This window comes from Lampris incognitus, chromosome 19, assembly GCF_029633865.1.
Source record: "Lampris incognitus isolate fLamInc1 chromosome 19, fLamInc1.hap2, whole genome shotgun sequence".
Classification (NCBI taxonomy): domain Eukaryota; kingdom Metazoa; phylum Chordata; class Actinopteri; order Lampriformes; family Lampridae; genus Lampris; species Lampris incognitus.
Window position 1 is genome coordinate 6222463 of NC_079229.1, and position 24145 is coordinate 6246607.

At 46.8% G+C, this 24145-nt stretch overlaps 2 protein-coding genes and 2 long non-coding RNA genes across 5 annotated transcripts; all 4 read left to right on the forward strand.

Moving 5' to 3' along the window:
- Nucleotides 1-3823: 3823 nt before the first annotated feature.
- On the forward strand, nucleotides 3824-9635 carry ppp1r42 (protein phosphatase 1, regulatory subunit 42). Its single transcript, XM_056299849.1, has 7 exons — nucleotides 3824-3955; nucleotides 4092-4258; nucleotides 4356-4494; nucleotides 6010-6126; nucleotides 7753-7870; nucleotides 8027-8192; nucleotides 9578-9635. The coding sequence occupies exons 1-7, from the start codon at nucleotides 3824-3826 to the stop codon at nucleotides 9633-9635; spliced, it is 897 nt and encodes a 298-aa protein (XP_056155824.1).
- Nucleotides 9636-12501: 2866 nt separating this feature from the next.
- Nucleotides 12502-13713, forward strand: LOC130130061 (transcription factor 24-like). The gene is made up of 2 exons (XM_056299793.1): nucleotides 12502-12945; nucleotides 13600-13713. The coding sequence occupies exons 1-2, from the start codon at nucleotides 12502-12504 to the stop codon at nucleotides 13711-13713; spliced, it is 558 nt and encodes a 185-aa protein (XP_056155768.1).
- A 1763-nt stretch (nucleotides 13714-15476) lies between these two features.
- On the forward strand, nucleotides 15477-23741 carry LOC130130001 (uncharacterized). The gene is made up of 8 exons (XR_008812088.1): nucleotides 15477-15583; nucleotides 17480-17537; nucleotides 18064-18125; nucleotides 18387-18451; nucleotides 19013-19074; nucleotides 19338-19402; nucleotides 21855-21942; nucleotides 23455-23741. It is a non-coding gene; the product is annotated as an uncharacterized LOC130130001 (long non-coding RNA).
- Nucleotides 19957-21080, forward strand: LOC130130002 (uncharacterized). 2 transcript variants are annotated; one of them, XR_008812090.1, is made up of 3 exons: nucleotides 19957-20019; nucleotides 20283-20347; nucleotides 20909-21080. It is a non-coding gene; the product is annotated as an uncharacterized LOC130130002 (long non-coding RNA). The 2 variants fall into 2 exon arrangements; XR_008812089.1 differs by having other exon boundaries at nucleotides 19997-20132.
- Nucleotides 23742-24145: the final 404 nt, after the last annotated feature.

Sequence of the window (24145 nt, forward strand, 5' to 3'; positions counted from 1 at the left end):
GATGAGACTTTTAAGGGTCTGACACCTAACGGCAGTTATTACATCCATCGACCCCGACGGCTCTGGCTGAGCGTGTCGTCACGCTTCACACTGTACTCCCCGCAGCAGCGCCACCCGGTAAACAAAGACGTGCACAACCTATCCTATTGCCGGCCGCTCAAGTTATTCGTGTGTAGCACGCCACGGCATTACATAATGGAACAACAAACTCCGGCCTCTGTATCGCCTCACAAAGGTAAACAGCAGCTGGCATGTGTGGGGTGTCTCCGCGGACCACCTCCCAGCACCATTTGGCTCTAAGTGGTACGCAAAGCCCGGCACAGTCCTGTGTGTAGTGTGTGTGTGTGTGTTTGTATGTGCATGTGTGTGTGTGTGTGGTAGTGATGCAGCACAGAGGCAGAGGCCGTGCACACTGGAGTCCATTCACCATAGCACGTCTGCTCTACATCCCAGCAGACACTCACCCGAGTCTGCCTTATTTATTTTTTTCCTTTTTTTTCACAAACCGACCTGGCCCCCGGCTCACGTCCTGTCTTTTTTGTTGTTTTCCAGCAGCATTGTAATGGCCGAATGTATATTTTTTGATGTCGTGTATTGCGGGAGAGAATCCCGGTGGAATAGCGGAGGCGTCTGCTCTTTCTCATGTGCACGGGCTTTGGCACCGGTTCCCATAATGATTTTCTTTTACCATTATTTCAGCCGTCTTATAAAAAAAAAAGGGGGGGGGGAGGGTGTAGAATGTAGTGTTTGAGAAAAAAGGAAACCTATCAAATTGTCTCAAATGCAATTTGGGAACGTGTAAAAGGGGAGCAGGTCTTCTGCACAGATGGCTCGCTCGCTTGCTTATAGTTCTGCCAGATATTTAAATGCATTTCATGGATGACTGTCAAGAGGGCCGAGAAGGCATTCGGACTATGCGATCCCTGTAAGGGTTCCGCCTCACGCTCAAACTTTCGTGCTGGTTTCGGGAATCAAGACAAGTATGGCTCGGACGTGTAAATGTTATGATTATGACCAGATGGACATTTCGTATGCTCGACAAGATGTGGGACAGGGAAATGTATGTAAATTTGAATTAAGTCAAATGACGGGCAGCTGAACATCCACCACTAATGTATTTCTCTTGACCCCCCCCCCCATTGAAATTTACAGGTGGTCTTTGATTCCACATTCTATGTTGAACACTTGCAGCAAAAAACAGCCTTCGTCTCTGCGGTGCAACTCCATTTCTCTGGCTGCTCCAAGTCCAACATACACATGAAGAAGAGGGGTTGTTTTTTTTTTCTTTAATTGGCCACTGATACAACTTAAAACCAACAAGACTGATAAATCCTACGCTTTATAGCTACTTATCTCTGGACGGCTTTAGGCCCCGTTAAACTAATGGCTCTGCTAATGTGCAGAGATGTTGTGTTTGCTTTGCTTTTTAGAAGAGTTAACCCAAGCAGTTTGCTGCGATGAAGGGGCGCTAACCCCCACCCCACACCCCCCCACCCCCCTCTGGGAGGGTTTAAATAGGAGACATTCTTACATGTCCTCCCTGCCAAGTGCTCCTGCAAGGCTGAAGCGGAGCCAAGTCACTCGGTCACAGGAAAGCCGCGGCCGTGACGTCATCTAACGCTGCAGAGGTCACGCTGGGAAGGAGGCCGGCTGCAAACCGGACCCTAAAGAATTCTACACGGGACACCAGAAGATGATAAACATGTTGGGGGGGGGGGGTCCCCCGGTTAGGTTCCGTCCGTGCACGCGCATAGACCCCCGCAAACCTGCGTTTTAGGGTGACTCGGGCTCCTGCGCGTCACGCCTTTAAACGCATTGACGAGTTGCCCGCAGAATAGAGGAGTTCTGACGAAGAACGAGCGGTTCCGACTTTGAAAAGGGAAATAACTCCCACATTTATCACAATTCCAAATGGTACTTAGTGGGGGGGGGTTTATATACAGGAATCTCGTGTGTTATTCTTGCCTATTACCGCTTATTAGGATGAATTATTTTAGAGGGGCTTAGCGGCCTAACACGGAGCCAGGGAATTTCTCGCCCGGCCCGTGATTTATCCGCCGCCTCCTCTCGCCGTTGTTTTTTCTAGATCCAGTTACGCCGAATCCGCGAGAGAGAAACAGAAATTCATTTGTTACGTGAACAAATCCGAGCCGCTCTCCAAAAAAAACCGGCGAACCGGGCCAACGTTTTTCCCCTACCCTGAACCCAAATTAGCCATACGTCAAAAAAAACGAAAAAGAACGCTGCAAACGCGGCTACTTTGTATCCAATCTCGCGTGGCTCCCGCGCGCGTTGTGTGTCGCGACGTGTTTCGCGTGCCCCCCCGTGGTTTTTACTTTGCCTCGCGAATCGGAGAGGACCCCACGCGCTCTGCCCCCCCCCCCCCCCCGTCGCTCGCCCGCCCGCTTTTTTCGGGCGTAAACTGCTCAAGTAGCGAAATATACCGCGGATTGGAAACGTTGCCGGCCGCACGACCGAGGTTCGCTCTGCTTAAATACGAGGGGTGCGTATTCCACAGGGGATACAAAATTGGCCCCGCACCGTTCGCTCGGTTAGTCTTCCGCCGTCAGCGGGCCCCCCCCCCCCCGAGCGCGGTCCCCATGGCAACCGTTTTAACCGTTCCAAACAAACCGCTTCCGGTTGTTTCTAACCCGCGTTGCTGCGGCCGCCGTCTCGAGCGCGGTCCCCATGGCAACCGTTTTAACCGTTCCAAACAAACCGCTTCCGGTTGTTTCTAACCCTCGTTGCTGCGGCCGCCGTGTCACCGTCTCGCCGTGCTCGCTGCGAGTTAGAGTTGTGCTCGCCGGATCGATTTAGAGCTTCACAGAAGGTCGGCTTTTTGTTTTTACCCGTTAGCGAGCGTTTTGACATTTAAACTCGCGTTTTAAGGCCCGTTTGCGAGGCTTGTTGTCTACGTTAGCTTAGCCCGTCACAGTGTACCAAGCTATCGCTAAATGTGTATTCGCCCACGTGGTGATGAGTGTGTTACCCTATTTTGGAGGGGGGGGAGGGGAGGGGGGTCTATGATGAACTGTCCTCGGTGAATCCCCCGGTGGTCCTGACGGAGGTACTGTTCAGAGAGCACTGCTCCGAAGCTATCGATCCGTGACCTTCGCCAGCGCACCTCGACCCGAGGCCCCGAGATCAAGTGTGGAAAAGACCCGCTGTCACACGTCTCTCTGCCCTCCTCGCGCACGCTCGCCGTGTCGCCTGTGGCTTGAGGGAGGGAGGGAGGGGGGGTGGAGGGGGAGCGTAATGATTTCTGATTTGGGGGTTAGAAATGAGATGCAGGCTTTGGTGTCTCAATGTCAGGTCAGCCCAATAAGCGCGTCCCGTGAGTATTGAGACGGGGGGTGGGGTGGGGGGGGGCAGCGAAAGCCTCTTTAGGGAATAGACCAGTCTGATTACCACAAATTGAGCAGGTCATTCAACCTTTGGCCCCTTATCTGTTTTGCTGGAAAGCAAGTAGAAGTTTTGCCATCCATTATCCTCTAATCCTGGGCTAATAGTCAGCTTTCAGACCTCTTTTCTTCTCTTTTTGTTTAGCGCCACGCAAAGCCTCTATGCTGAATCTCTGATCAAATGCGGTTAAGTTAGGGGACGTCAAACGACTTTCTCTTGCACTTGGGGAAAATATCTTTGTGACAGAGTAGCAGTTTTTGTTCCCCTCCCTCGTGTCCCGTCCCTATGGTGTATTTTGGCCCCTGGGTGTCTATTTTTCTCCCCCCCCCCCCAACAGAAAGCTCTAGTCACTGCTGTGGGCTGAATGCTTGGCTGCAGCTGAAAAGGATCCTCTCTGAGGCAGCGTCTGTGACCGGCCGCCATGGTGCGTCTGAGCATGGATCTGATTGCAAAATCCAGCAGCCACTTCAAAAAGAGAAGGAGCCGCTCCCTCTCGCAGTACCTCAAGAGTCTCACACACCTCAACTTTTCCAACAAGAACATTGAGGATATTGTGAGTGGCCGGTCAAAGTTGCGCTCAACACTAAAACGCCGGCGCACTTTTTTTCACCCTTTTGTGCCTCACTTTAACATCTACAGAGTTCTATGAGATTCAGTGTTGTTGGGTTTTTTTTTTTTTTTGTTTCCAGGATGATCTGTCTATGTGTAGGAACCTCACAGTTCTTTACCTGTACAACAATCAGATCACACACATCAGCAACTTAAGCTTCGCCTCCAACCTCACCCATCTGTACCTGCAGAACAACAACATATACTGTATGGAGAACCTCTCCAGCCTGCAGAACCTCTCCAAGCTGTGAGTGGATGAGCTGGATTGATTGTTTTCATGATGTGACAATTAAGCAGAGGTTTAGATTAGTGCATGTGTGTGTGTGTGTGTGTGTGTGACACAGGTATCTCGGCGGGAACAGCATAACTGTGGTGGAGGGCTTAGAGCAGCTCAGGGGTCTTAAGGAGCTTCATCTGGAGAATCAGAGGTTGGCACCAGGGGAAAAGCTACTCCTCGATCCCAGGACCCTCCTCTCCCTTGCTGTAAGACCCATGTTTATACCCCTCTACCAAAATGTGGGTCAAACTACAGTTAGTGTGAGAAAATTCAAGGTGGCCCAAACTCACAAATTAACGTTGGAAGCTTCTCTAATTTTAAAAAGATTTTTTTCACCACTGAATAATAATCATTATCTCACATACCTCAGTGTAACCAGGCCTAACGTCAAAGGCCATTATAATTAACTCCCTTTACCACACTAGTATATACGTATGTGTGTTGTTTCCAATATGGAGTGTTATCACATTCAGCGTAAAATCTCAGATTTCTTAGAGGCCAGTGATCCATGTAAAAGCGATATTGTGCTGGGTTTGATGATGTCAAAGAGGCCTCTGTTGCCCAGTCTGCTCTGACAAATCAGTTAGGTCTGTTTACTTCGTTTACTGCCCAGGCCATGGATAAACAAACCAAAAGTCTCAGCTTCTTGCTTATTTGGATAATTAAAGAAATTGCTGTGCAAATGTAAAGAGTTCCAGCTTTTTATAAATGTGCCATTATAGAACTTCAAACCAAAATGAAATTCAGCCACAGGAGTATCTAGAATCCCACCTGGAAATAAGTCTAGTATTTTATAACCGTGCAGACATACACCCTAAAGAGGAAGATGTCATGTGCTGATATTTAGTCTACAGAATTCTACAGAAATTAGCAGCCATAAGAGGGGATGGCAACATAGATAGCTAGCTAGATAAATAGGTAGATAGCTGGCTAGATAGATAGACAGACAGACACACACACACACACCAATAGCAACTGTAGTAGTTTTTGACCACTAATGAACCAGAGTTGCCATTGTTGTTGTGTCAGCATCTTCCTCGTCATCGAAGCAAAACAACAAAACGTATTGAGGCTATTGATGTTGTAATGATAAGTCATCTATGAGGCTAGTCTGCCATATCCATTTATTAGCTATAACAACCTGACTTCCTCTCCAGACTTGTCGCTAGCTGCCTCTACTTCCACAATTGGCCGCAGTGGGGAAGATGTACAGCGCTATGCTTATCATTTCCCCCAGTAAAAGTTCTATTGAATAGGAATCATTATAATGAGCTACGACAAACGCGTTCATGATCCGGATATTTGCGGCCATTTTTCTTCTTTCTTTTAAAGCTTCAGGATCGTAGCTTTAAGTTGCCCCTCGGCCTTCATTACTGTCATTTGAGTCTACTTTGGACTACCCACTGTTTTGTTGCGAGACTAAGTTTTACTTGTTTTCAAATGATGGATATTGTATAAGAATGAAACAAACACTACTGTTCTGTATTTATCTACCACTGCTGCAGAGGCAGAAAGCTTAGGAAAGTGTATTTTTTTCCAGTATGAGTATCCAGAATTAATGTACAACGTAAATATGGATTTAGCATTCGACCGATCCGCCTGCATAGACTAGTTCTTTTAACTGGTATGTATTAGACATCTTCACTAGCAATATAGTAGTGTGCTTTTGAAGTATTTCATTTGTCTAAACCATAATTGTGACAAAACATGTCTTCCTGCAGGAGTCTCTTTGTGTCCTGAATATTAATAACACTAACACCGACGAGATCAAGGATCTGGCGGTCCTCAAAGAGCTCCAGCATTTCTCTGCTGCCGAGAATAAGCTGCATGATATAGAGGTACATCTTGTCTTTTTTCACTTCACCATATACTGCCCCTGCAACCAGTTGCCATTTGAGACTTTCACTCTTTCTTCCAACATTGCAGCGGTAGTCACCGGGTTGGGAAATGTAACCACGTCACAGCGTCTGTGTGCAACACTGCGCATTTAAATCGGCGCAATCTCTGTTACAGTAGGGGATTAGCTTAACGTTGCTATTGCCCCGCTGGTACGCCTTCTGCACCGTTGTATGAAATGAGGTGTTGAACTAGGTGCTAAAGAATCAAATCCTGCAAATTCTGCATTAGGTTCCCAGTCTCCGTGATTTGCACAGGGTCAGAATTATTCAACAAATCAGCAGGCCGGTCCCCGGAGACTTCCCTCGCTGACAGCTTTAAACAAGCACAAGTTTCTCTCCTTCCTTGGGAGGCTGTTTTTTTTTTTTCACCCCGCTTTGGAGTTCTGCATTTGATACTCAGCGCCGCCAATGCTTAACTTTACAAGAGACGCATCTGAAGCAGAGATAGGGGTTCTGGTCGCTATGTTGACCTTGAAAGAAAAAATGGCCCAGACTCCTTCCCGATGGCACGATGCCTCAAATTTTACGTTGCTCGGTCCTTGTCTTCCCTCTCACAGGCGTGTAGCGCTAGGACGGCACATTGACGCTAAGTCTTTTTCCTTCAGCGCGCCGGTGTTCTGCCGAGAACCGTTGTGCAGGTAATTGCCGTACACGTGTCAGAGGGAGCTCTCATTTTCCCAGATATCTTCTATAATTTATACAACCCGGCTGCCACTATTGATCCTGCAAAGACAAGCGCCCCAAAGGATCAATCCCTCCTTGTGCACAATTTGGGCAGAATCCGGAGGAAACATTATGGATTTTTAAAATAGATTATGACAGGCAGTCAGACAGGGTGACAAATGGGGAGTATCTTCGGAGGCCGTTAGCCGTGCACAGGGCAAAGAGGACAGGGGAATCGAAGCCCTGGTCAAATACAGGTTCATAACTGGCCCATCATTAGTCCAGTGAACAGAGCCAGCCGAGCCGAGCAAACATCTAGCCCGTGCTGCTCTGCACGCCCCCGCGTGGGGGGCAATTTGGCGCTGGGCTGCTCTTCGGTGAGGCCCTTCTGAGTGACGGCCCTGACACGATCATTTATCAAAGCCTCGGAGCGCACAGCGCTCAGGGGTCCCCTCTGAACTGATTGCGGCACAAGCTGGAAAAGTGGAAGCGCTTTGGCCAAGACAGGAAGGCAATGAACAATCAGAGCGTGTCCAGAGAGTATTCATATTTCCAGGGTTGGATTAATGTGCCTTTAGATAAACATACAACTGCAGGCAACTCGCTGGAGGAGCCGGCGCACACCGCCCCGGGGGAAAACTCGTAGTTACACGACACCGGCGACACTGTTTATTAAAACAGATTGATGTCTTGTTTATGCATTTTCCATTGGCCCTTGCGCTCACCTTTGTATTTTCACCTTGCCTTTACAAAGTTTTGTTATTAGTAATTATCTTCGCACGACTTTCACATCACGCGGATAAAAAGTAAGCAGCCCAGTCTGCATTTAAATGGTGTGCAGGCAGAAAATATTCAACAGTGGCGAATTCTGCTCGAAATGTCTCTCGACTGGTTTCTTCTCAGGAGTTAGAGGACGTGTTCAGCCAGTGGCCGCGGATAAACCGAGTGGATTTGAGCGGAAACCCGGTTTCTAACAAACCCAAGTACAGGGACCGCCTGATCACTGTGTGCCGAAGACTAGGTGAAATATTACACACTCACCCCCCCCCCCACCCCCAATGAATGGCACCGTAATCCAGACAACTGCATTGACCTAACTAGGCCTTACCCACCGCCTCATGATTTAATGGCACTCTGTACTTTTTTGTGTGTGTGTGTATGTCTTGTATTTTTCTAGAGGTTCTCGATGGAAAGGAAATTGGTGAGTTATGCAGACAATTCCTTATTAACTGGAAAGCGTCGAAAGAGGCCAAGAACCGACTGAAAGATGAGCGACTCGTGACCGGGAAGTTCATCAGCTATCCATTAACAAGTAAATCACTCAACCACATAGTGGTTGTTGGGTTTATTTTCCTCCTTTTTTTGGGGGGGGGGGGGCGGGGGGGGTTCTGAACTGAATGCATGGCTACATGACTTTGGTTTTTATTCATTTTAAAGTGTCCAGTATTTTTAAAGCGTCACTACGGATTTATTTTTTTTCTGGACATTCCTGTTTTCCCACCTTGCACGGTCTTCCTGATTACACCCCAGAATAGCCACACGGATCTGTCATTAAAGTCCATTAAGGTGGAGCACCACATTACAGCTAAATAGCCACCTCCACAAACCTGCTCTAATTTTTCAGCAAAATATGGAAACCACTGAGAGGAAGTGCTATTTGAATTATGTGGCAACTTGCAAAAGACCCTCATCGCAATTTTATCTGCAAACATATTTGTCTTTGCCATACTGAGTGCTGCTGGATGGCTTTCTGTGGTTGTGTGTGTGTGTGTGTGTGTGTGTGTGTGTGTGTGTGTGTGTGCGTGCGCGTGTGTGTGCGTTGGCTTTGTTTATATTCCAGCTGACTTAGACGTGGCTTGCAGTCCACATCCTGGATACTGCTACAGCCATACCGCCATCCTGCAGAAGAGGAGGGCGCTGCGGTCTCTACGGCCCCCCGCGAAAGTGCCGTCCGACCCCCCCACCCCCCACCCCACGACTGGACAGCGCAGCGAGGAGGTACTGACAATCCACACAGGCCGTCCTCAATCACTGACCCTGTTCTCTTGCTGACTCCAGTTGCGGGACGGTCAGTGCTTGAAATTGACCCATTACACCCCCACACCGTCCTCTGGCATATTTAAATGCGAGTCGGTCCAAAAAACGAGAAGATATTCAGACCCCCTGCTGTTACTGAGGATCGCTAATAGGCCGAAGCGCCTATCCTGATCCGTGTTACGGTTTGGTTCGCAAGTAAACAAATGAAAAAGGAGCCAACTTGCAAGGTGAAAATAACGGCTCGGGAAACAAATAAACCCCCCTAATTCAAAGCGCTCTGGAAACACACGGGCTGAGTTGAGATTTTGAATTTGCCTTTTTTTTCCTTTTTTCCGAGCGATTCAATCGTCGGCGTCTCTCAACTCGGCTCTTCTTTCTTCGCGCTCGACACACGGCTTCAATGTGTGTCAAGTCACGCCAGCTGTTTCTCTGTTTAACGTTTTATTCACCTTCCACTGCGGGTCACAGTCACAGAATAATTAAAAGGACCGGAGCTGTCACAGCGCTGTCTGGTTCTGTTTGACTTTTAAAATAACAACTTTAACAATAATGCATTAAAAAAAACACACACACCATCAAGTCCCCGACACGCAATTTGACAAATGCCGCAATGTAAAAGCGCAGGAAGGCGGCGCGTTGTGTTGACAATGCGGGTTCTTCGCATCGTAACTTCTTCTCTCTTATCTTGCAGGGCGCACGCGGCAAAGCTCTCTCTCCCGGAGCGCTGGGCTGCTGAGCAGTATGGCTGAAACGTCCTCCGTCCGCCACCACGTCGCCCTGTGAGAAAAACACGTCAGTCCAGTGAAAGCACACACACACACACACACACACACACACACACACACACACACACACACACACACACGCTGCAGCTCACACAGCGGTGACGTCTCACAACTGCCTCGGTCGCCCTGACAAAAGCCGCCCGTGCCGCCACTATTCATAACATTACCTTCACCGCCCCCCCCCCCCAACACCTTCAGCAGGACAGCCGCTGTCCTTGATCCACCCGCCCGGTGCCCGTAGAGCCATCACAAATACCCTGGGCATGACCTAACCGCTCTGGCATGCTGCAAAGGTGGCCATTTTTCCACCTTCCCCCCGTGACGCGCCATCTATAACGGTTCGGTTTGACTCTTTCCCCTCTACCTCCAGTTCACCTGTTACACAAACCACATTTTGTCGAGCGGCGTCTGCGAACGACGGCTTAATGCGGAAAAAGACATTGAAATGAGCCGCGCGTATTTTTTTGTCAGAAGCATAAAGTCTAAATTGGACAAAAGAAATCAAAATAAAAATAGCGGTCCTCGCTGTCACGGTTTCACGTTTCTCCCTTTGGCGACTTGCAGTCTGACGTTGGTCCCTGGCGTGTCATCCAGCCCCGTCGTCCGGACCAGCAGCCGTCCAGAGCAGTACTACGGCCTGTATATTTGGGCCTCCCCCCATCCCTGATCCCCTCAGTTTAGTGTATGGGCTATAAATCATCTCACTACCACTGCGCCTTAAAGGCCTCATCTCTCGCTGAATGGTGGCACATTTACACTCGGTGTGCTTTTTTGCACAACACTCGTTAGACCCGAGTGTGACGTCTCCTCGCCTGCGTCCCGGGGGTGACGTACGCCGCGAGACGCCGACCGGCCTTCTTCACCGCCGTGGTTGTGGGAGTTCAAATTAGTGGGTCGGTCGTGCGCCGAGTAACACAGGCGTGTGCGGCTGGAGCGGTCGCGGCGTATCCGTTGTCATCACGACGACGAGCCAACGGGGTAACCCGCGGTACACGTGGGGTCATTAGTGACCCCGAACCCCCCAGGCCCCAGGCCGCTGTTTTCGCTTTGCCTCGTAATTAGTCGCCCCGAGCAGCGCCGTCACGCCATCCTTACAAAAACACCGTTTATTAAGAACAGTCCGAGGATATACATGTTATGAATAATTCCTTTCATTAATCACCCCCTGGAAATCAGGGGGTGATTAATTTGGGAGCCTCGCAAGAATTTCCTCAATACCTGCCTGTTGATTGCGGCGTTTGGCGTTTATTTATTAGCCGTTCCAACGAGCTCGCAAGCCGAGAGAGCCTGGCAATCAGTCAAGGCGTTTTGCATATCGACTTACACTTGTCAGACTTGTCTTCGTGCTCTTTTTTCCTTCTCTTTTGTGCAAATGGCGTTCGGATAGACTAGACTACACGAAGAGCGGTTCTGGATCGGACCCAAGGCCTGTTTACTTTGTCCTTTTCTCTTTTTTTTACACACACACACACACACACACACACACACACACACACACACACACACACACACATACATATATATATATATATATATATATATATATAGAAAATAAAAGGGTCGGGTTTGCAGCCAATTGGAGAGGGCTGCAGCCTCTACCCCGTACCGGGGATTAAAAAGGGGGGGTTGGACAAAAAAGGGGAAAAGGGTGCTGCCTCTCGGCTCGCGCTCTCTCGGCTCGCGCTCTCTCTGTCAGACCTGAAGAGAAGTTATATAGGAGAGGCTTCAGCGCGCGCGCGCCTCGCTCCGCCGCGGTGGGCCTTCTTCTCCTTCTTCTCTTTTTTTTTTTTTTTATAGCGCGGTTACGGGGGAGGAGGGGGAGGAGGAGGGGGGGGATTGTGATTAATTAGTCCGGGACGAAAGACCCGTCCGCTCCTCTGTGGATCCAATCAATTAAAAAAAAAAAGGGGGCTCCTCCGCGGAGACGCCGGTGCGCGCACAGGTGAGGGGCCTGGCCGCGCGCGCCCCCCCCCCCCTGCGGACCCCGCGCGGACGGCGTCCCCTTTATAAGGCTACACGGCGGAGCGGGCTGTGCTTGACGGTGCGCACGTTCAGCGGTCCGCCGGCGGAGGAGGAGGAGGAGGAAGAGGAGGAGGAGGAGGAGAAGACAGGAGGCCCGGCCGGAGTCGCCTTGATGTCGCTTCTCAAGACGGCCGATTTCAAGGAATTCCAGAAGAGGTAAAACTCCGAACGCCGCCCCTGTGGGATGGGTGAGGTGGGGGTGGGGTGGGGTGGGGTGGGGTGTGGGGGGGTCGAGTTTTGTGTTTAGGAAACCGGTCTGTCTCGCAGACTTGCCTCCGGAAGATGCGTGTCGTGTGTATTGGCGTTAGTCGTCGTCCCGGCGGTGAGAGGTTCTGGCGAGTCCCCCCGTACCCGGGTTCGACTTGCCCCCCGTTCCGCGGACGGACGAGGAGCGTCTGTGACGCGGCTGCCGCGCGGTTGTGCGGATGCGTTATAAAGTGCGCTCGACACGCGTGTGGGCTGACTCACGCGCGTGTCGAGCGTGGCAACTTTGTTGCGACGAAAGACGCTGAGAACGCGTCACTTGTCATAAATCACATTGTAGCGAATTCGGGGGACGACGCAACCACGGGAACTGCCGCGGCCGGGGAGGGGAAGGAGGGGGAGGGGGGTATCCCCCCCAGTTACAGGAGAATATTTGTGAGAGTCCCCACGACGGATTCTCTCATAAAAGTTCCGAAGCATCTCCTGAAATGTGTCAGGCTGTGAAAGTAGATCTCTGAAAATAGGCTGAAGTGGACGCTCTTATGAAACGTCCGCTATAACCCAGCTGTCCCCACGTGTCCAGGCTAGCGAGCGCGCGCTCCCGATGGTCGGAAGACAGACGGTCCGAACGGACAGCGGCGGTGCCCCCGTGACCCTCATGGACGAGAGTCCCGCTTCCAGCCCCAGCTCCAGCCCCAGCCCGGACGGCCGCCGGCGGGAGGTGCAGCGGCCCGGCAGGGCGGTCCCGGCCGGAGGAGGGGCGGCGCTCGGCGGTGGCCGGGGCCGCCCGGCGGCGGCCAACGCGGCGCGGGAGAGGAGCCGGGTGCAGACCCTCCGGCACGCCTTCCTGGAGTTACAAAGGACTCTGCCGTCCGTGCCGCCGGACACCAAGCTGTCCAAGCTCGACGTGTTGATACTGGCCACCACCTACATCGCCCACCTGACACGGACGCTGCAGGAGGAAGGAGGCGCGGAGGAGGGGGAGAGCGCCAAGCAGACGGAGGCGCTGCACTCGCTGAAAGGCGACGGGTACCTGCACCCGGTCAAAGTAAGTGAGCATGGCGAGGATGATGATGATGATGATGATGATGATGATGATGTCTGATAAAGGGCCATGTATATGTGACCAGTGTTGCCTTTATACAGGTTAGCTATTGGTGAGCATGACGATGATGATGATGATGATGACGATGATGATGATGATGATAATGTCTGATAAAGGGCGATGTATATGTGACCAGTGTTGCCTTTATACGGGTTAGCTATTGGTGAGCATGACGATGATGATGATGATGATGATGATGATAAAGGGCCATGTATATGTGACCAGTGTTGCCTTTATACAGGTTAGCTATTGGTGAGCATGATGATGATGATGATGATGATGATGATGATAAAGGGCCATGTATATGTGACCAGTGTTGCCTTTATACGGGTTAGCTATTGGTGAGCATGACGATGATGATGATAATGATGATGATGATGATAAAGGGCCATGTATATGTGACCAGTGTTGCCTTTATACGGGTTAGCTATTGTAAAGTTGTGGAAAAGGAATCTTCTCGAAAAGAAAACCCCGTCTTGTTGACATGCCCCCCCCCCCCATGTGAACCCGCAGGATGACGGGTAAAACCCAGGACACAGTCCGGCCGTGTTTAACAGGTGGGGGTGGTGGTGGGGTTGGGTTGTTGTGTCCTTACAGAAGTGGCCGATGAGATCCAGACTGTACGTGGGCGCCAGCGGGCACTTCCTCAACGCGTCGCATCCGTCCGAGTCCGAGAACCAGGGCCCGTCGTCGTCCTCCGGGTCGCAGTAGAGCCGCCGCCGCCGCCGCGTGCAGCCGCGTCACGCCCGCCCGCCGTGGCTCCCTCGCTCTGGCTGGCGCGCGGATCTCACGCAGGCCATTTTTTATTTTTTATTTGTTTTATGTTTCTTCCAACTCGAGTCCCGGCCCAGCCCAGCCCAGCCCAGCCCAGCGGCCGGACGCTGTAAGATTAATATATTGTGTGGATTCGTGTCTGCCTCCTTGTTGTTGTAGAGCCCCCCCCCCCGGCAGCTCCCCTACACGCGCGCAGCCCCCCCCCGGGGCACCGCGAGCCCGTCATGCTTGAGGTGCGCACTCCCTCCCGGCGTCCCCCGTCTGCACCAAAGGTGTGTGAATAACTCATCATCCGTCATGTGAAGTGGTCTGTCACAGAGTCCACAACACAGCCGCCTCCATCTCGTCTCCCCTCTCTCTCCCTCTCTCTCTCTCTCTCTCTCTCTCTCTCTCTTCTTTCATTCTGGGTTTGCTCTCCCCCCCCCCACAGCATGCATGGTTGTAAATGTGTTTTGTGAATAAATGATTTCAATAAACGAAGACGTGTCGTACGATGAGCGGCGTTTGAGAATTACGTCTCGTGTTTTTTTAAGTAGCTGCTTAATTGCCTTTTTTTAAAAATTTATATTCAAAAAGTTGGTTTGGAAATCCGCGTCACAGTTGAGGATGTGCAGGCAGGGGGCTCTAAGATGTGTTTTATGGTTTTTTTTTGCAATCCGTGCCAGCACTTGTTATTGACACTTCTCGGTGTGAAGTCGTGTCAAAACGGTCCTTAAAAAAATCAAATATGTTATTAATGATTCGATTGTAAATTATTGGATCGTAATGAGTAAGTTTTACTGATTGAAAAATGCGTGGACTAAATTACACCTACGTGGCCTTGATGATAATAATAACAATAATAATAATAACAATAATAATAATAATAATTAATAATAATAATAATAATAACAATAATAATTAATAATAATAATAACAATAATAATAAATAATAATAATAACAATAATAATAATTAATAATAATAATTTATAATGATAATAATAACAATAATAATAATTATAATAATAACAACAATAATAATTAATAATGATTATAATAATAACAATAATAATGAATGATAATAACAACAATAATAATATAATTAATAATGATAATAATAATAATAATAACAAAATTGCGTGTCGTTATGCAGGGCTGATGTAAACTGTTTTCAACACAGCAAATTAACATTATGGTGCGTCTGTGTGACACGTGTAACAGTTTAGCACATAACTCGTTTATTTTTTATTTTTTGTTGGACACAAAATCCTGATCAGGTTGCCTGCACCGTAATGTCGTTCACCAATGTGTCTCCGCCTAATTAAGCCCGTCTGTGTTCTGTGGCAGAGTGTCATCAGGTGTTTGGACGGATGATCGGCTGATAAAGGATGAAGAACGGCACCGATGACGTCATGGACATAACGGGGAAATAGTAACAACGGGCAAGAACCGGACTCTTAGATTCGACTCTCACAAAAGTCGTCTCTAAAACCACGTGGTATTTTCCGAATGACGATTTAAAAAAAAAAAATTAAATGGCGCATTTTTGATTAGTATTTAATTTATTTTTCTCATTCGTTTGCCGGTGGATGAGGAGTCGAGCACGTTTCGGTCATGTACACTTGCTGCGTGGGGGGGGGGGGGAGTAACCTTGCGGCGCGGGTATTTCCAGTGCGCAACTCCTGTGCGCACAGAGAGAGAGAGAGATGGGGGAGGACAGACCGGAAGTCCCTCCTCTTCCGCCCGATGCAGCAAGACGGTCGTTCGCAAATATGTCGTGCTCCTTGTCAGCCGAAAGAAGACTTCTTGGGGAGCCGTCCTAGAAGGGTAAGCAACTGCAAGGTCATTTTATTGATTTTAACCCACCTACATATGATATTGCCTGGTAACCGGAAATGCATCGGTTCTATTTACATTGCCGGTTTCCGTGTAGCCAGCTAACGTTAGCGAGCTAGCTAGCTCAGCCACATGGGAAAAGCGCATGGTCATCGAGTTGTCTGCAGTGTCCCCCTGAATGCAAGGTGGCTGCGTCTCAGTTTAATGGTCGGCCGATGACGTCAGTCTAGTGTTTCGTATCTTAGCAGCGACCCCGTCGTTTAGTAAAGTCTCGACGCATGCTGCTTTATGACTCCTGCTGATCAGAAACCCCGCGTCTCGGTCGTGGGTTCGGCTACTGATAGGGGTGAACCTTTCCGTTCGTGCAAGGCTTTTATACGCCGGTATTGTTCTTGACAGTCGAACTTTCAAAATACATACAAACGGGTGACACTTGGGGTGTATAATCTGTTTTCCCGACCAGCGGCCCTCTCGATTAATCATGCCTTCAGTGTTCGAACGCCCACAGAGAGAGAGAGAGACTATAGGGTTTTAGGCAAGAGAGAGAGAGATACTGCAGGGTGTTAGGCAAGAGAGAGAGAAAGAGAGAGATTTAGGGAGAGAGAGGGAGAGAGATTTAGGGAGAGAAAGAGAGAGAGGGAGAGAGAGAGAGAAGGAGAAAGGGAGAGGAGAGAGAGAGGGAGAAAGAGAGCGAGACTGCAGGGTGTTAGGCAAGAGAGAGAGGGAGAGCGAGATTTAGGGAGAGAGAGAGAAGGAGAAAGGGAGTGAGAGAGAGAGACTGCAGAGTGTTAGGCAAGAGAGAGAGAGAAAGAGAGAGAGACAGCAGGGTGTTAGGCAACCGACAGCCACATGTTACAAGAGAGAGAGAGGGAGAGAGGGGGGGGAGAGAGAGAGAGAGACTGCAGGGTGTTTGGCAACCCTAACCCCCCCCCCCAACTCAGCTTCTGTAAACACTGTCCATTTGTGGTTTTTGGCCAGAGCCAGAATCAGGGGAATTGTCCTCTCAATTATGTGACTCGGACAATCCCCTTTTTTGGCCTCCTGAGGAGTAAAGGTCATGGCACAGGTCGTGACCTGCTGTTGAACCCGTCTTCAGACCCGCGATGAGAGCTGTGCTCCCAAGCTGTGTTACATTATTGCCCTATGACCTTCGGGTGATCCGTCATCTGGCTTCGGCATATTGGCTATTCCTTCAGTACAGCTTATTCATGCGGGCTTCTGATCAATAGCTCGCCGTTGAGGGTAATTAGTTAGAAGGGTTGAAGTTACACTGACAGCCACATACGTGCAATTGTGGAAACATATTTTGGCTCATTTCTGTCACATCATTAACGGTGTCCTAAATATGTGGCGTTAGTTCCTCGAGTAGAATAGGTGAGACCGACTAACTGATTCCGGTGTGATCCAGATAGTCCGTGCCTCGCTAAACATGTCATGTTAGCGTTTACCTCTTAATACGTAGTCTTTTATATACAATAGTTGTGTTGGGCTCTTACAGATTTGTGCACATCATAAGGAAACCTATTACTACTTTTTTTTCTTCTTTTTTTACTATTTTTGGTGCATGTCTGCACCTTTTTTATATATACGCTACTCATTTTGTATAACACAAGTCGTCTATGTGAGCAACTCTTCAATTTAGATTAATTGTATCTTTAAACTTATTTAGTGTACAAGTCAGGTCAGTTGTATTTGTGTAGCCCAATATCACAAATTACTAATTTGCCTCAAGGGGCTTTACAGCAACACAACAGCCAATGAAAAATAATTAAAAACTATAAAATCAGTTCAGGCCCAGATACCGGTGTAAGATGCAGAAATTGATAAATCGTGCTTTGAGTATTGCCAGCTCACCCTATGGTTTTTTTTCTTCTTCCTATTCCTCAGATCTCATGATGCTGCAGCAGACCAGGGATGAGTCAGATGCCTTCTCGTTGAGCTTGAGGTGAGTAAATGAAGTGTTGTAGATGAAATTAATTCTCTCTGGGCTGTGTACTGCAGGTAATTTCTGCTACTGGAAGAGTGATGAGTTCTCATTTTTGCCGTTTACCCATCAGACCAAAGGGTGGTGAGACTGTGACTAACTGAATCTCCAGTGTAGTCAGAACACTCGCGACTGGCTTCAACAAAAAGCTTCATATCGCAGTACTGGCGAGAATTGCATCTTGGTGCATTTATATACTTGTGTATAGCCTTGAAGTGTTTAATCTCTATCAGGCTCCTAGAGACCATGGTCTTATTGTATGGAAGAGACTCCCTCAGTTTTGTTAATTATTTTGTTAATTACTTATGCCTTTACATACCCTGTCATAATTTCATGTTGTATACGGGGTGATCTATTGGAGCAACCCATCCACCTTCAGTATTCTTGTATCCCGAGATGCAGCAATTCTTCAGTCAAGCTTTAGTTATTTCCAGAGCAATCTTGTAAAAAAAAAAAAAGTAATAATAATGCATTTTTTTCCTTTTAGATCTGTCACTGTGACGTATCAGGGATGTGAGAGTCAGAAGTCTTCTTTTTGCTGAGCTTGAGGTGAGCACATGAAAGTGTTCAAATTGAATTGTCTGCCATGTACTGCTGTTCATTTCTGCTACTGGAATAGTGATGAGTTCACATTTTCGCCGTTTACCCATCAGACCATAGGTTGGTGAGACAGTGACTAACTGAATCTCCAGTGTAACTTTATAAAGTGTGGGGTTCAATAAAATAACCTTTGCACAATCGTGGTCTTGCACCGACGGTTCAAGCCAATAAGTAACTGCTAATATTCACCAACTTATGTCATTTCTGCAGGTTTCTCTGCCATGCTGTACACCAAATATGCGAGAAGAAGGCTTGTTTGCTGATCTCAGCCTCTGGTAAGTTCCCAAATATTATTAGTTATTAGTTACTCCCCCTCTGTGCTGTTGAGTTCTAGTCAGTTCTGTTGCTGGAATAGTGATGAGTTCATGTCTTTGCCGTTTACCCATCAGACTATAAAGTGGTGAGACTGTGACTAACTGAATCTCCAGCATAAGCAGATATCAACTGGCCACACTAAACAGACGTCATATCCTCAGCCTATTGTTAATTGCATCTTGATGCATTAATATACTTGATAGCCCCGAAGCATTTCATGTACCCATCAGGCTCCTACAAATGGTATGCAGACTGTATAGAAGAGATTAAGTCCAATTTTTCCTTTTTTTTAAAAAAAAATCACTGTTTACACCTTGTATAGGCACATTTATAATTTTACAAGGTGATCGATTTGAGCAACCCACTTTAAGTCAAATGTCTCATATCTTCAAATTTACTTGACAAGGACAGTCTTTAATGATAAAGACGTAAGATGCAGAGTTTAAAAAAAACAAGCTTTAGTTATTTCCAGAGCAATCTTGTAAAAAAAAAGTAATAATAATGCATTTTTTTCCTTTTAGATCTGTCACTGTGACGTATCAGGGATGTGAGAGTCAGAAGTCTTCTTTTTGCTGAGCTTGAGGTGAGCACATGAAAGTGTTCAAATTGATTTGTCTGTGCCATGTACTGCTGGTCATTTCTGCTACTGGAATAGTGACGAGTTCACATTTTCGCCGTTTACCCATCAGACCATAGTTTGGTGAGACTGTGACTAACTGAATCTCCAGTGTAACTTTATAAAGTGTGGGGTTCAATAAAATAACCTTTGCACAATCGTGGTCTTGGACCGACGGTTCAAGCCAATAAGTAACTGCTAATATTTACCAACTTATGTCATTTCTTCAGGTTTCTCTGCCATGCTGTACACCAAATATGCGAGAAGGCGGCTTGTTTGCTGATCTCAGCCTCTGGTAAGTTCCCAAATATTATTAGTTATTAGTTACTTCCTCTCTGTGCTGTTGAGTTCTAGTCAGTTCTGTTGCTGGAATAGTGATGAGTTCATGTCTTTGCCGTTTACCCATCAGACTATAAAGTGGTGAGACGGTGACTAACTGAATCTCCAGCATAGGCAGACATCAACTGGCCACACTAAACAGACATATCCTCAGACTAGTGTTAATTGCATCTTGATGCATTAATATACTTACTAGCCCCGAAGCATTTCATGTACTCATCAGGCTCCTACAAAAGGTATGCAGACTTTATAGAAGAGATGAATTCTAATTTTTCCTTTTTTTTTTTAAATCACTGTTTACACTTTGTATAGGCACATTTATAATTTTACAAGGTGATCGATTTGAGCAACCCACTTTAAGTCAAATGTCTCATATCTTCAAATTTACTTGATGACAAGGACAGTCTTTAATGATAAAGACATAAGATGCAGTTTAAAAAAAACAAGCTTTAGTTATTTCCAGAGCAATCTTGTAATAAAAGAAAAGTAATGCATTTTTTTTTCCTTTTAGATCCGTCACTGTGACGTATCAGGGATGTGAGAGTCGGATGTCTTCTTTTTGCTGAGCTTGAGGTGAGCACATGAAAGTGTTCAAATTGAATTGTCTGTGCCATGTACTGCTGGTCATTTCTGCTACTGGAATAGTGATGAGTTCACATTTTCGCCGTTTACCCATCAGACCATAGGTTGGTGAGATAGTGACTAACTGAATCTCCACTGTAACTTTATAAAATGTGGGGTTCAATAAAATAACCTTTGCACAATCGTGGTCTTGCACTGATGGTTCAAGCCAATAAGTAACTGCTAATATTCACCAACTTATGTCATTTCTTCAGGTTTCTCTGCCATGCTGTACACCAAATATGCGAGAAGAAGGCTTGTTTGCTGATCTCAGCCTCTGGTAAGTTCCCAAATATTATTAGTTATTAGTTACTCCCCCTCTGTGCTGTTGAGTTATAGTCAGTTCTGTTGCTGGAATAGTGATGAGTTCATGTCTTTGCCGTTTACCCATCAGACTATAAAGTGGTGAGACTGTGACTAACTGAATCTCCAGCATAAGCAGACATCAACTGGCCACACTAAACAGACATCATATCCTCAGCCTAGTGTTAATTGCATCTTGATGCATTAATATACCTACTAGCCCCGAAGCATTTCATGTACTCATTAGGCTCCTACAAATGGTATGCAGACTGTATAGAAGAGATTAATTCCAATTTTTCCTTTTTTTTTAAATCACTGTTTACACTTTGTATAGGTACATTTATAATTTTACAAGGTGAACGATTTGAGCAACCCACTTTAAGTCAAATGTCTCATATCTTCAAATTTACTTGATGACAAGGACAGTCTTTAATGATAAAGACGTAAGATGCAGTTTAAAAAAAACAAGCTTTAGTTATTTCCAGAGCAATCTTGTAAAAAAAATTAAAAAATAATAATGCATTTTTTTTCCTTTTAGATCTGTCACTGTGACGTATCAGGGATGTGAGAGTCAGATGTCTTCTTTTTGCTGAGCTTGAGGTGAGCACATGAAAGTGTTCAGATTGAATTGTCTGTGCCATGTACTGCTGGTCATTTCTGCTACTGGAATAGTGATGAGTTCACATTTTCGCCGTTTACCCATCAGACCATAGGTTGGTGAGACTGTGACTAACTGAATCTCCAGTGTAACTTTATAAAGTGTGGGGTTCAATAAAATAACCTTTGCACAATCGTGGTCTTGCACTGATGGTTCAAGCCAATAAGTAACTGCTAATATTCACCAACTTATGTCATTTCTTCAGGTTTGTCTGCCATGCTGTACACCAAATATGCGAGAAGGCGGCTTGTTTGCTGATCTCAGCCTCTGGTAAGTTCCCAAATATTATTAGTTACTTCCTCTCTGTGCTGTTGAGTTCTAGTCAGTTCTGTTGCTGGAATAGTGATGAGTTCATGTCTTTGCCGTTTACCCATCAGACTATAAAGTGGTGAGACTGTGACTAACTGAATCTCCAGCATAGGCAGACATCAACTGGCCACACTAAACAGACGTCATATCCTCAGACTAGTGTTAATTGCATCTTGATGCATTAATATACCTACTAGCCCCGAAGCATTTCATGTACTCATCAGGCTCCTACAAATGGTATGCAGACTGTATAGAAGAGATTAATTCCAATTTTTCCTTTTTTTTTTAAATCACTGTTTACACTTTGTATAGGCACATTTATAATTTTACAAGGTGATCGATTTGAGCAGCCCACTTTAAGTCAAATGTCTCGTATCTTGAAATTTACTTAATGACAAGGACAAAGTCTTTAATGATGACAAAGGTGTAAGATGCAGAGTTTAAAAAAAACAAGCTTTGGTTATTTCCAGACAATCCTTTAATGTTTTGTTTGTTTTTAATTCTTTCATTGTGGCAGACCAGGGGTATGAGAGTTGGATGTCTTTATTTGACGACCAAATAACAGTTACCTCCGGATTCGACCACCAAGTGTTGCCAAAAAACAGGTATGCTAAACAGTTTTCCATCTACAAGCTATCTACCCCATCTGCTAGCAAGCACAGATCATTTCATCTTATTTCCAATTTTTCACTTCACCAACAGTTATAATTAAGGAGTACTATGTGCACATGTGTACTGGGAATATAGCCATAGCATCTATTATGCATTTATTAGAATACTAGAAGTTTAAATCTGCTGGTTAGCTAGCCAGCCAGCCCCTGAGATAATGTAGGCTGCAGCTAAAGATGTTGCAGTTCTACTTTTTTTATTTCTCCTCAGAAGAAGTGGTCAAGTAGAATAGAGACTAGAGTAGTGATACTATGTATGCTGCATATGATCACACCCATTACACAAGATGGGGTGCTGTATTCATAGCAGACATGGAACAGCTGGCACAGACAGCACCAGAGGTCTACCAGGGCTTCCTAGATGGTGATTTTGTAGCCACGTGAAGAAGCGATACACGCATACTGCTACATGCAGCTGATGCAACAACAAAAGGGTATTAGAGGCTCATCATTCAGTGCCGAGACACAGATGTGTTGCTGTTACTTCTTGTATTTGCAAACCAACTGAGCCAAGAAATTTGGATGAAAGCAGGAACAGCTAAGAAACCACGCTACATCAAAGTTCATGATATCAAACTGCCAAATGAGATGCTCGATGGTCTGTTGTCATTTCATGCCATTACTGGTTGTGACACTACGAGCCAGTCCCACCGGAATCGGAAAAAGGACAGCATGGAAAGTGTTCCAGCAGTACCCTCATCTTCTCCACAACTTTGGTGAGGATGAAGTACCAAGTCCCACTTCTCTATCCTTGGCAGAAAAGTTCGTATGTAAGCTCTATGACCTTAAGTCAACCAGCAACTCTATGCAAGAAGTTCGCTGCGCTCTCTTTCTGAAACTTAAAGCCAATGTTGATACTTTACCACCAACTGAAGATGCATTGTCAATGCACATCGTGAGGGCCCACTACCAAACAAAGGTTTGGAAACAGTCACTAGTGACACATTCACAGCTGCCCTCACCAATCAATTGCGGTTGGCACATGATGAATGGTATGCTGGTCCCCCAGCTTCTTACCAAGGAACCTGTACAAGCCACATGCTTACAGCTGACAGTGTGTGGATGCAAGGAAAGTGGAAGTCAGTGCAGTACCAGACATTGTCTCTGTCGCAGAAGAGGACTGTATTGCAGTGGGGCGTGTGGATGTGCCCGTGCAGCTTGGTGCAAGAACTCCAATGACATTGAAGAGACTTAACGGTGAAGAAACAGATCTTGATCTGGATGTTGTGGTGCGGCCGCCAGAAAAAAGCACATCACCACCGAGATCCTCTGTGTGCGCTGCTCATCCCTCCACATCAGCACGTGCACTGAGGGCGCATGGGCGTACAGATCGCTCATCTGTAACCAGCAAACCTAGAGACTTGAGATTCTAGACTTACCACGTTTCCTACCTTGCTGTGTGCTTCCAGTTGTCGTGCCATTCTGACCCTGTGTCTCTCCCCTCCTCAGAGTCTCCTGTGCCCCCTCGGATTCCCGGGCCTGTCCTCTGGGCCCCCCTGGAGTGTCCTCGCAGACCCCGGGATTCTAGTGCCCCACGCTGCCTTGACTACACCTCGTCTCCCGGGCTCACACCTTAGCCTACACGCACACTAACAACACTTCAAACATTCCCATTCTGCACACATGCACTACACTCGCTTTGCACTCATACACATAGTCAGTGACACATCTCATATCCAGAATTCTAGTTGCGCCATACACATCCCGCAAATTCCCCTCCCTGTTCCCAATAAACATGCCTAACCCCTGAGTTGCTCTGGTTCCTTCCGACCCTAACACTGGATTCATGTTATATTTTGTATATATTACATACAATGGTTCCATTACTGGGAAGAGGATTCTCAGTAATAGTAATCCACATCAATATTTTGTGTTATCATGGTATATCCAAGTGTATTGTCAAAATACAACAACATAAAAAAGTCAAATAGCATTAGCACTAAAGGTCACCTCTGGAATTATCTAGATTTCCGCTTGGACATTACAGTATTAAAACCTGTGCAGTATTGCACTGTATCACATTACTATGCTTTAACTTGGCACAAGTACCTATCATACATTGGAATCATGATTCCTAAATTATTTGGGCTACTATCTCATGTTTCCAAGCTGATATACACTCCAAAAACATGTTTTCTTT